Raw genomic sequence first — 12,637 nt, forward strand, 5'->3', positions numbered from 1 at the left:
ATGCTACCTGTAGTAGAAGCAGGTAGACTTTTTCTGAACATTAACCATGTGATTCGGGGTTGAAGTTCACGTGTGAGAGGGCTCTCAAACAAAAAAAGGTAAAAATGGAAGTCTGTTAGCATACAGTATATGATACCTAGGTGAAAATCTCATGGAAGCATCTGTTACACACAAAGATATCTGGTTGAGGGGATTTCGTGCTACAATATCAACATCTGAGGGACAGAAGTAGAAAAGTCAAACCAACTTGCAACCTGCAGTTGGGAGCCTTCCCACTCTCATCATCTGAAGGTTTTTTCCCATTATGTTTATTGCATTATCCTAATTTTCCTCGGTTATGAGACCTGACATGGGCTTCTCATGGGTCACTGCTAAAGACAGGCCAGGTATTGTCCTACTGGCACACATCTAATGCAAGGAGAAGTTAAGAAACAGCTTTTTTTAGCGTTTTTTTTCCAACTCTGAGTTGAGTTCTATCCTTTGACACATCTGAGGTCGAAGAGGAACGTTTAGCTTTGTGCTCTCTGCTAGGCAATAGCTCCTGAGAATCTCTTGAACCATTCCCAGAGAATTTGAGCCCATTCCCAACAAATGACAGGACAAGGTTGCCCTCGTGTGGTTAACAAGAGAAATAAAGACCGGGGCTGGGGGGGGAGAAGCAAGCAGAAAAAATGAGGTGACTGCTGTCCTTCTTATAGAATCATAGAATCATTGAATGGTTTGGGTTGGAAGGGGCCTCCAAGCCCACCCAGTCCCACCCCTGCCATGGGCAGGGACACCTCCCACTGGATCAGGGGCTCCAAGCCCCATCCAACCTGGCCTTGAACCCCTCCAGGGATGGGGCAGCCACCCCTGTGAAAATGGCACATTGAGTCTTGTATACGAAGAACCATGACCCACAGAATGTATACATTAATCTTTTGCATTCATATAGAGAGCTATGTTTCAGAGAAGTTGTGGGACAGCTGGTATGACTCCAGAGAGGACTATGAGTGTCCTTGGAGAGACAGACAACACTGAGGAGGTATGAGACAGATACTCCCTTCCAGAACTGCACACTCAGATGAGCCCTAAGAGCAGGGATGACTCCTAGGAGCAGTTGCTGACCACTGTGGTCTACTACAGGACAGCTGGCAGAGCCTTCTGGGCCCCTCACCACAAGAAGGATGTTGAGGCTCTGGAGCGAGTCCAGAGAAGAGCAACGAAGCTGGTGAGGGGGCTGGAGAGCAAGAGGAGCGTCTGAGAGAGCTGGGGGTGTTTATCCTGGAGAAGAGGAGGCTGAGGGGAGACCTCATTGCTCTCTCCAACTCCCTGAGAGGAGGTTGTGGAGAGGAGGGAGCTGGGCTCTTCTCCCAAGGGACAGGGGACAGGACGAGAGGGAATGGCCTCAAGCTCCACCAGGGGAGGTTCAGGCTGGACATTAGGAAAAAAAATTTTCATGGAAAGGGTCATTGGTCCCTGGCAGAGGCTGCCCTGGGAGGGGGTTGAGTCCCCTTCCCTGGAGGGGTTTAAGGGACGGGTCCATGAGGCACTGCGGGACATGTGTTAGTGATTGCTGGGAATGGTTGGACTCGATGATCCTGTGGGTCTTTTCCAACCTGGTGATTCTATGAATCTTCTGTTACACCGGGGCTACAGAGCTGGTGCATGTTTCAAAGATGATGTCAGAGTTGTGTGCAGAGCTTTATCAGGCAATAAATGTTAATATTCCTCAGCCCAGACTGTCAGAGTGTTACTGGAATGTGTTTGTTATTTAAGGAGAAGATGAAAGACGAGTTGGAGAGAAAGCAAATGGCTCTAGAAAAGCCCCAATAATCTGACTACCACTTGTCTGGATGCAGCAGCCTTTGCCCACATCCTCCCATAAAGCGTCACCACAAATGAGGTTGTTTTCTTATGCAGGTGTAGCTGGTCATGTGCCAGGTTTGACCTCAGAGTGATCCGTCATCCTCAGGAAACAACATCTGCAATTGCCCCTATTTAACACTGATCAACCAGTATTCCTGCCATATCCTGAGACTATCATCTGGATTTTATTTAATCCCAAACATGCTGATGCTTAATAATCAAACACCGTCATGGCTATGTTTAAGTATTAATTTGTCTAGTCTCTCTCCAAACCCAGCTGTTTCCTGACATCCGGTACTCACAGATAACACGTTGTGTGCATCTTTGGAGGTTCTCTGCGCCCTAACTAATTTATCTGCTGTGGCTTCTTTATGATGTTGCCTCTCGTATGAAGCTGCAGAATCTTGTATCCCAACACAGTCAAAGCTGCCACAGGTCCAGGCCATCAGGTACACCCTGGACCAGCAGGTCCAGGGAGGTTCTTCTCCCTCTGGACTCGGCACTGGTGAGACCGCTCCTCGAATCCTGGGGTCAGTTCTGGGCCCCTCACCACAAGAAGGATGTTGAGGCTCTGGAGCGAGTCCAGAGAAGAGCAATGAAGCTGGTGAGGGGGCTGGAGAACAAGAGGAGCGTCTGAGAGAGCTGGGGGTGTTTATCCTGGAGAAGAGGAGGCTGAGGGGAGACCTCATTGCTCTCTCCAACTGCCTGAAAGGAGGTTGTGGAGAGGAGGGAGCTGGGCTCTTCTCCCAAGGGAGAGGGGACAGGACGAGAGGGAATGGCCTCAAGCTGCACCAGGGGAGGTTCAGGATCAACATTAGGAAAAAAATTTTCATGGAAAGGGTGATTGGTCCCTGGCAGAGGCTGCCCAGGGAGGGGGTTGAGTCACCTTCCCTGGAGGGGTTTAAGGGACGGGTGGATGAGGTGCTGAGGGACATGGGTTAGTGATTGATGGGAATGGTTGGACTCGATGACCCTGTGGGTCTCTTCCAACCTGGTGATTCTATGATTAGTTTCCAAAATTCTTAACAGAGGTCATTTCATTAAAACATTCTCACATCTAAATATTCACAATCACCACAATACGTGTACCCTAGACGTCTGGCCAGGATCACTTGGATGCCACGCTGACGATAAAGGACACAGAGTATTGAGTTGTTATCACATCCCCCAGGCATTTCTCGACTGGCAACAATAAATCAGGTTTTGTTCACACCTTCAATGTCCTGCAGATGAACACAGTGAGTGGGGCAGTTCACTCGTAGAATCCATCTTCCTGCTGGTCGTCAACAGAAAAAGAAATAGCATATGTAACGTTCTATAAATGCAATACTTTCCATTTTATACTGTGGACTTACCAGGGTTCTGGCCTCTTGACTTTCCCTAAAGCAGCTCATTCATCAGTTTTATTGCTGAAATTTGTACCCTTTGTTATGAGTGCAAACCAGTCTTTTGTGGGCTGTTTACTTCTTCGTGTGCTTATTCAATCACAGCTGCGCATTCAGACTTATTTCACACTAATCATGAGATCTCTGTTAGATGCCTTTACAGCCTGAGTCAACAAGATAATCAAAGGTATCAAACAACTTCAGGGTACAAAAAGGCAAGGAAAACAAATCAAAGGGTACTCCATGAAATGATCGGGCAGTGGCTCCAAAATAATCACAGATACTTTTTCCAGTGGGTCTCTTCCAACCTGGTTATTCTATGATTCTATGAAACTCTGCACAACATGGACTTGGTAGAAACTTCAAGAAATACAAAAAAAAAAGTCTTCAAGAGGTATTAAAGGCACTCTAGCTTATAAGCAAACAGAGACAAAGATCCTTGGATGCATCAGAAAAGTATCACTAGATGTCTGTCCATAGTTGTCTCCAGCTGGCTGATGTTTATGACAAGCCACTGAGAAAAATGGACTTCCTTTCTTTTGATATTTTTCTAGGAAAAACATGCAGAATAGGATCAATTCTGTGGATAATATTCCCCAGCTGCACAGCAGTTCCATGAATCCTTAACCTGGCCTCTTAGACATAGTAAAAAAGAGTTTAGGAGAACAATCTGAAGTAGGTTGCCCTCCAAGCCTTTGACTTCTCTCCCTAGGCTGTGTCGCATCTATTCAACACTAGGAGAAAGGCGGCCCAAGGGAGGATTCTGGCATCAAATAGAAGCCAAAATCCTTGCACAGGAAAATATCTATGCTAAAGAAAATAGGATAGTGACTATTTTTTTTTCTACTTTCTCTTCTATTACAGATACGAGCCATTAAGGCTGCTTTGGAGCATCTCTGCCATATTGATAGGAATGGTTGGACTCGATGATCCGATGGGTCTTTTCCAACCTGGTGATTCTATGATTCTATAATTCTTAAGCATCTGTAGATCTTTTGCCAGGAAGGATTCTGTGGCAACTCCTTGTGCTCAGACAGATGAAAGATGAACGACCTGCATCATCAGTTCTGATTCCAGGATCTGGTAGTGAAAACAACGCAGACACAGGAACACAGTGAATTTGTCTTTCAGATTCCTGAAAAAGACCCCAGATAAGCTGGGAAGATCTAACGCTTTTTCTATCTAGACCCTACTCTTTTTTATCAGAACCTATGGCAGTCATACAACATATTTAATGTAAGCACTCCTTGCCCTTGCCATTGGTTTTATAGGCTTTTTATTGCTTGTAAACTGAATCCTGTCATCACTAGTTCTTTATTTCACCTATGTCATAGTTAAAATTTTACTCAAAGGATAATCACACCTTTGTGTGTTCATTGTTTGTTGAACGCTCATTCTGAATCTTTTCTTCTGCATAATTGGTGGGAGTGAGAGAACCACCCAGGGATGGGACCAAAACTTCTTGCAATAAATTTCTGGGTTTCGCTCCGTAGGATCTTGACATTGAAATTTCCTTTCCTCAGGGAAAGCTTCATTTTAAATTAGCAAGGAACGTTCTTCTAGTTCCTAAGAGAAGGCAAGCTAAAAATTCACCCCTAAATAGATCTAAAAATGGTTTTCAGCCTTCAAATTTGTGAATATTTGAAAGGAAGGAAAGTTTTTTGCTAGCCAGGTAGCTTTTTTTTCTTCTTGCCTCAAATTTTGACCATATTTGAAGAAATAAAGACTTTACAGAGAAAAAAAGGGGGGTTAACAGCCTTCTGAAAGGATGGGCAAACCAGGATATAATAAAGCCAGATGAGTGGGAAAAGAAGCAAATAGACAGAAAATGTGTGGACAGAAGGGATATACAAGTAAAATTAGAGGCTAATTTGGGTGGAAATTGGAAAAGAAATTATTGGAAAAGAAATTGTGATGTAAGAATTTTAATAGGAAGTAAAACTGGCTGGTTGAGAACACTGGTAGCTAGAACTACAGGGCAGACTAAAACTAAATGAAATATGTAGAAATATGTAGAAACAGGCCTTTTAAACTAAGAAAAAAGAATTCTTAACTATCCTAGAGAATTCAGAGCTTTAGAAGAGTAGAAGGAGAAATGGGCAGGCAAATCACATAAGGACCAAGAAAGTTTGGAAGTAGAAGAGAAAATTAATTAATAAAAAAGTTGGAAAAAGAGCCACATTTCAAGATCCAGGAGAAAGAAAGAAACCCCAAACAAACCCAAACTCCAAAAATGAAGAAAAAGAGAATGGGAACTGGGTGTCAGTAGGAAGGACCAGAACTGGCAGCCCTTGGAGGCCAGTGAGTACAGTAAAAGATTCTAACAGCCAAGGTCTGGAGGCTAAGGAAGGAATTTGGAAGAGCTAAAGGAGTGACAACAAGTGTAAGAGAAATTCTAGGGGAAATATGAGGTAAATTTGAGAGCAGGGACAAAAGTCTGCGCATGTTGTAATAGTGAGAAAAGGGAAAATCCTGGATTACTGATGGTGGTAGAATTGCTGATGGACATCATAAACCTCAATTAGAGAATCATAAAATGAGAAGTGGGATCAGAGGCAATATGTGTAAAGGGATCAGTGGAAGAACTTTGATTCTGACACTGTTGTAGTGATTCACAACACAGAAGGGAATCCTGCACCTCTGGCAGTTAAAGTTTTTCAGTTGAGGATTGTGACCTTTATTATTGCTAAAGTGAAAGGCTGAGGGTTTTCTTGGCCACAGAGACCCCACTTTCCTTCCAAAGGGTTATGAGGGAAGAGGGTGATCATTTAGAAAAAAGAATCCATAGGTTCTAAAGCCTAAAAGACCACTCTGCATATGGGGACTGAACTTGGTTCTACCATGCACTGGAGAAATATATGCTTGTGTTAAGGAAGAATACACGTGATCAAGGAAGTGGATGCAAAGAATGTGCTTTTGAAGGCAATATTTTAAATAGCAGACACTCAATCTCCCTTGCAAGCTGCTCCATTATTTAATTACACACCCTAAAAAGAAACTGCATCTAAAACTTTGCAGTTATCTAGCTGGCATTTTGTTACACCCATAAAATCCTCCTGTTTATCACTCAGCTTTCCCTCTCTGCAAGTCTCCATCTGTGTTAGGAAGTCATCACTTCTCCTTGATAAAATAAGTTATAAAAAACTCACACACTTCGCATGTAAAGGATCAATCTAGGAGGAACAATTCTGAGAATGAGATGGGGGCTTGTTCCAGTCCATATGTGACGCTAGAAAGAAAGGTGTTGAGATTACTTCAGTTTGTAGTTATCAGCTGCAGACTTTGGAATCTGTCCTTAATCTCCCTGAGGCTTCTTGTCCTTGAAACAAAAGCTTATTCAAAAGGCATTATATGCTATGAAACTCATTATGCTTATGTAATAAAGATATAATTGCTTATGAATTTCAGAATGCTTCTATTGCAGCTGGTTTTACTAGATTTCACAAAAGTCTTTCCTTCTTCTCTCTCATATTTCCTTCTCTGAGGAGCTGCCATTTATTTCTGCAATTTGAAATTTCCAGTCAGGAACATCTTGAAAAGCCACTAGTTCAGCTGGAGAAAAGGAATTGAACAGGGTTCCCAACTCCAGCTGGGAGGAGGTTTTATATTCAAGTTGTTTCTATGTATTTACTCCTTTTGTTCACCTGTTCCTCAAGGCCAGGTAGGAGCAAAATCATTACTCACAATCACAACCATTACAGTACAAACTTAAATAAATTAATTAACATAAGGCTATATTGTGCCAAGTTGGCATCTGTCTTCTCCCTATGGTCTCAAGGAAGATCATAACAAACTTGATATGAGAAATAATTAGGGAAGATCTTCTGAATAAGCAATGGAGAATGTTATATTCTGCTCTCTTACCCTACTTTGGGTTCTTTATTGAAGATTTAACCAATTTAATTGTATCAGGTTAATGAACACACTAAACTGAACTCTCAGGGGACACAGCATTAAGACATTTTATGTGGCCTCAGTTGCTTGCAGGACTGATCTCATCATTATAGTGGAGAATTCCTTCACACCCCATCCTCTTTTTCTTTATCTTTCCACATTTATGGCATTTGATGACTTACAGCATCTGATGATACTTAATGGAGATCCAATACACATTTAGATACGGCTCTTCGTGTGCAAGAGACCACAATTCCGACATCAAATACAAGTTAGACTATTTTTCAGCAGGATGGTGGTGGTCACGCAAGTAAATCTGAATCCTCACAACTTCTATGGTCTGGCTGTTGCCTAATGGAGACTGAGTTACTGAGCCTTACGGTCATTTGAGAACATACGGTTATTCATCTTTCATCTGCAGCACAAAATGAAACGTCTGCCATTCATGAATGAAACTGTATAAATTTGCTTACATGTAAAATACAATGGATGCAAAAATGGGCTGAGAGAATTAAGGTGGTTGCACCTGGAGAAGAGAAGGCTGCAGGGAGACCTTAGAGCAGCTTCCAGTACTGAGGGGCTCCAGGAAAGCTGGAGAGGGGCTCTTGATCAGGAAGTGCAGGGTTAGGATGATGGGGAATGGTTTTCAGCTGAAAAAGGGGAGATTGAGATGAGATCTTAGGGAGAAATGTTTTGCTGTGAGGGTGGGGAGGCCCTGGCCCAGGTTGCCCAGAGCAGGGGTGGCTGCCCCATCCCTGGAGGGGTTCAAGGTCAGGTTGGATGGGGCTTGGAGCCCCTGATCCAGTGGGAGGTGTCCCTGCCCATGGGAGGGGTTTGCAACTGCATGGTCTTTAAGTTCCCTTTCAACCCAAACCATTCTATGGTTCTACGAAAGACCTTATGCAAGAGAAAAGCAAGTAGACGAGGAGACTGTCACAAAAAAACCTCACACCAGAAGCCAACTAAACCACAACCAACCAAAAAGAACACCCTCTGAATTATTGCTAGCTTTTATTTCATGTAAAGCATATAAAACATGAACAGATTCCTTCTTCACAATCTCGCCACCAATAAATAAAAACCCAAGGAAATATTCTAATTTCAAAGTGATCCCAGCATTGCAGTTTAGACCTCGCTTTCTCCTTTAATAGGACTTAATGAAGATGAATATCTGCCAAAAGAAAGGAGCATCTGTAGAAAGTGTTTCTGTGCTCCTCTACCTCCATTCCCAAATTTGGCAACAATTAGTATAAAGTCCAATTACAGGGGACGGGACGAGAGGGAATGGCCTCAAGCTCCACCAGGGGAGGTTCAGGATCAACATTAGGAAGAAATTTTTCACAGAAAGGGTCCTTGGTCCCTGTCAGAGGCTGCCCAGGGAGGGGGTTGAGTCCCCTTCCCTGGAGGGGTTTGAGGGACAGGTGGACAAGGTGCTGAGGGACATGGTTTAGTGATTGATGGGAATGGTTGGACTCGATGATCTGGTGGGTCTCTTGCAACCTGGTTATTCTATGATTCTATGAACTCATGCAGAACTGAAACATCTCAGATGAGGTTTGCAGTCTCTGTATTGCCAGAACTGCACTGCTGGTGTTACCTGATTCAACTATTTCAGGACTGATGTGTCTCCATGAGCTAGCAGCTCCAGTTTGAGTGTAGTTGAGATGGAGCGCAAATATTGATTTGTGCAAATATGTAGACTTGCAATATAAATTCACAAACTTCCTAGCTTGACACGTCTTCTTTGGACTGTTTCCTCCTTATTCAAAAGCAACCAGCGCAGGCGGCGTTGGCACAGATTTCACACAAATAATCTTCTCGAACAGCCAGATCTGTTGGAAAGAAAAGAGAAGATTTCAATGAGATGACAAAAGAAATCCTTGGAGAGTCGAGCCATAGAATCATAGAATCACCAGGTTGGAAAAGACCCACTGATCATTGAGTCCAACCATTCCTATCAAACGCTAAACCATGTGCATCGTCTACATGTCCCTTAAACCCCTCCAGGGAAGGTGATTCCACCCCCTCCCTGGGCAGCCTCTGCCAGTGCCCAATGACCCTTTCTGTCAGTGGGTAAATACAATATAATAATATAAAAAAGCAGAAAATGTAGCAGCTAGTTCAAGCAACACTCTGTGTGTCTTGGAAAGGGATCATGCAAAACAGTGTTTCACCTCATTTACATCTCATGCCTCTTGTAGAGTACCTGGAAAAAAGCCTTCCTCTATACTATTTAATGAGACCAAATAGACCTTCTCATAACTTGTAATTAGCCAGAACTGGGTGGTATATCCCCTCTTTTCCTGTCAGCTAGAGGAGATTATGGGTTTTCTCACTTTAAGTCAGGTAAATTAGTATGCAACTACGTGGAGGAGGATTTGCATGGTTGCAACAGCCTGATCCAACTTTAGCTGTAGCTCAGCACAGCAGAAATATCCTTGTAGGGGGCTCACAGGTCATATAGTCCAGCCCTTGCAGGAGGAACAGTAGAAAGGCACCATCCACTCAGCTGCTTTAGAAGAAACACGTCATTTCTTACATTTCTTTGCCTGCTTCAGTTTGAAAGTTTAAGATTGAGACGTGTGATAAAAATAGTAACTACGCAAATACGAGCTACATACTCAGCCTCTCAAAAATTGCGAGTGCATCTTCTCTTTTGCACACAGGTTGGAACTCCTCGGGGAGATCTTTTTCATCACATGGAGAATATCTAGCCCTTGAAAGCACCATCCGAGGGTTAACGCGGTTGATCTCATCCATAAGCTTCTTTAGCTTCTTCACAGACTCAAGGGGGAATTTCAAGTCTCCATCCTATGTAGAAAGAATCAGGAAAAAAAAGAAAATACACCTCTGGAAGTCACTCCAATCAATTGCAACCGTGAGCTTTCCCAAAAATTATACTACAAGGGAAGTCATGAGAGAGATCCATAAAATACGGGGTCAAAAGATACAGACTGGAAATCTTCAGTCTAGAAAAGAGATGACTGGGAAACACGTGGTAGGGATTTACAAAATCATTAATTGAGTAGGGATAAATGGGAATGTATTTTGTTGACTCTTTCTTCTAATATATCAGTAGAGAACTTCAAGTCCTGGTTGACATGTGACAGTCTCCGACGACACAGAAGGAGTTATTCCTTCTCCTTACACATTGTAAAGAGCTGAAATCCAGGGTATTGTGGCAAGTTTCCATGAATTTAAAACTTTTCCACACAATTCATGGAACACAAGTCTTCGACAGCATAAATATACGTCTACATCTACATGTAACACTTCTGACTCAAAGCTCATACCAAAAGCTTCATACCATGAGGATATTCTAGAAAATATTACTCATGTTTTAGATTGCTAGATCCTCTGCATTTATTAATGGTCATTCCCTCAGTTTCAAATGAACCCCACTCTTAAGTTTATCAACTTTAATTGCATGAGTCCAAATATTGCTGATGGCTTCATAGTCTCAAGAGCCCAGGGTTGAATATGTAAGATGAGGGCAAAGTTAGATTTGGGTTGTTGGATTTTGTTTTACAGAATCACTGAATGTGGGTGTTAAAGAATTTTAAAAAAACAATAGGAGTATTTCTGTGCATCTATTTACTTAACAAAATCAAACTCTTTCCTACAATCTTTTCTGCAATCACTTTATGGTTTTACTCAGATTAGTTTATCAGTCATGGTTGCCTATGAAAAATTAACTTTTCCTGTATAACTGTAGTTCTAGACTCAGCTTTTGGTCACAGACCTCAAAGTTATTTAACAAAGAACTAAAAAATAAAGGATTTCCACAGACACAGTTCTGGAGGAACAGGAAAGTAGGAATGAACCCTGAGATGTGGATGTCCTGGTGACAAAAATCAACAAAAAAACACCCCAAAAAGGAGTGCAGCACATGTGGAGAGTAAACTGCACATATATTCAGGAAAATACAGATTTAATGATTAATAAAATAAAAACTCAAACTACAAAGAGGAGCTAAAACTCCAGAGTGGCAATTTTCTACACTTGTACTCAACCTAGAAAGAGTTATTGTCATTTACGTATTTTTTTTGAGCCTCCAAGTGGAAAACTGAGGGTTTTTCCATTAGTAGGAAGGTCTGCGTTCTCCTGGAGACTCTAAAATATTTTGGAAGAAAGGAATAGTTAAACTTGCTGTCAGGGTGACATCCAAAGGAGACAGAGAATATTTCAAGGCACAAAAATAGCACTTTATGCATGGAAATCTACAGCAGATGTATAAAGAGAGTTAATATTTCTTTTTAAGAATGTCTCACTGGATCCAATTAATTAGATAATTTTCACAAAGAACTTCCTGCCTAGAAGCAGGCGACACCAAACAACTTCTCTGTCACGTCTCATTTGCTTTATTCTGTGAAGTTAGAGGTGTCCCCAGTTCTTTCAGCTTCACATAGAGTCATAGAATCACCAGGTTGGAAAAGACCCATCGGATCATCGAGTCTAACCATTCCTATGGGGTCATGTGTGCAAGAAAACTCTGGAAATTAATTGCTTTGGTCTGTAAAGGATTTGAGAGTAGTGATACGGCTGGCAAAGTTAATTAAATTGCAGGAGCATATCAGTAGTACTTGGAGCATCTTCACAGAATCATAGAATCACCAGGTTGGAAAAGACCCATCGGATCATCGAGTCCAACCATTGACTGAAAAACTGAATCACAGGGAAATGAGGTTAGACATCAAGCCAAAGTAAAGCAAAAATTCAGATCTATTAGTTTAGTTCAAGATTCCTGTTGCAGCCACACTTCACTTAATATTTCTATTTTTTTGAACTTCTCGTACAAACAAATTAAAGAGCAGAAAACTCACCTGAACGTAGACTGCCTGGGAGCTGTGTACCAATAAAAGGACTGCAAGGATGGTAAAAAAAACAAAGCCTTTCATAGTGCCTGCCGTTCCTAACCCGAATATACTTTATTTTATCTGTCTTTGCTGTTTCTCTCAGTTTTTCTTTCTTCTTCTTAGAACTCAGACCACCAAGCATGCAGAGCTCTGAGCTCCCAGCGCAGTGCTGGAGCTTTATAAAGACTTTGCACAGGATTGGCTTGGTAATCCATTAATCTAAACTCTTTATTGACACATAATAAACCCTTAGTGGATTATCAGTTGTCTACTCATTAGCAGAGCAGACCAGTCACACCCAGGATGATCCTGGGGTTTACGAGTCTCTCCCACATTGGGAAAGTGTCCATGACACAGGCAGGCAAAACATTCCAGCCTACGGTAAATAAATGGTAAAGAGTGATCTAATGCAACATTTGGAGAATGTAATCAGGTTTCTGGTGACTTCGAGCAAAGCTGTGAGAAAGAGAGAAGGAAATAGAAGAAAAAAAAAAAAGAATTGATCTCATGCACTGATTTCCAGTTTCCTGCTCTGGAGATTCGATGGTAGCAATGGGCTGAGGTTGCACCTTCATATGACCAGCGATAAAATGCTCTCTTTCTGCTGCTTTTTGCAGTAGTTAATTAAAATATACACATTAAAAGGCACAGAGG

The 12,637-nt window shown here is 42.1% G+C and overlaps 1 protein-coding gene across 1 annotated transcript; it reads right to left on the reverse strand.

The window, feature by feature from the left end:
• Positions 1-8,709: 8,709 nt before the first annotated feature.
• Positions 8,710-12,077, reverse strand: LOC138730066 (guanylin-like). The gene is made up of 3 exons (XM_069874820.1): positions 11,951-12,077; positions 9,749-9,938; positions 8,710-8,959 (listed from the first exon to the last, which is right to left on the reverse strand). The coding sequence occupies exons 1-3, from the start codon at positions 12,023-12,025 to the stop codon at positions 8,892-8,894; spliced, it is 333 nt and encodes a 110-aa protein (XP_069730921.1). The 5' UTR covers positions 12,026-12,077; the 3' UTR covers positions 8,710-8,891.
• Positions 12,078-12,637: the final 560 nt, after the last annotated feature.

Source organism: Phaenicophaeus curvirostris, chromosome 22 (assembly GCF_032191515.1).
Source record: "Phaenicophaeus curvirostris isolate KB17595 chromosome 22, BPBGC_Pcur_1.0, whole genome shotgun sequence".
In the NCBI taxonomy this organism is placed as follows: domain Eukaryota; kingdom Metazoa; phylum Chordata; class Aves; order Cuculiformes; family Cuculidae; genus Phaenicophaeus; species Phaenicophaeus curvirostris.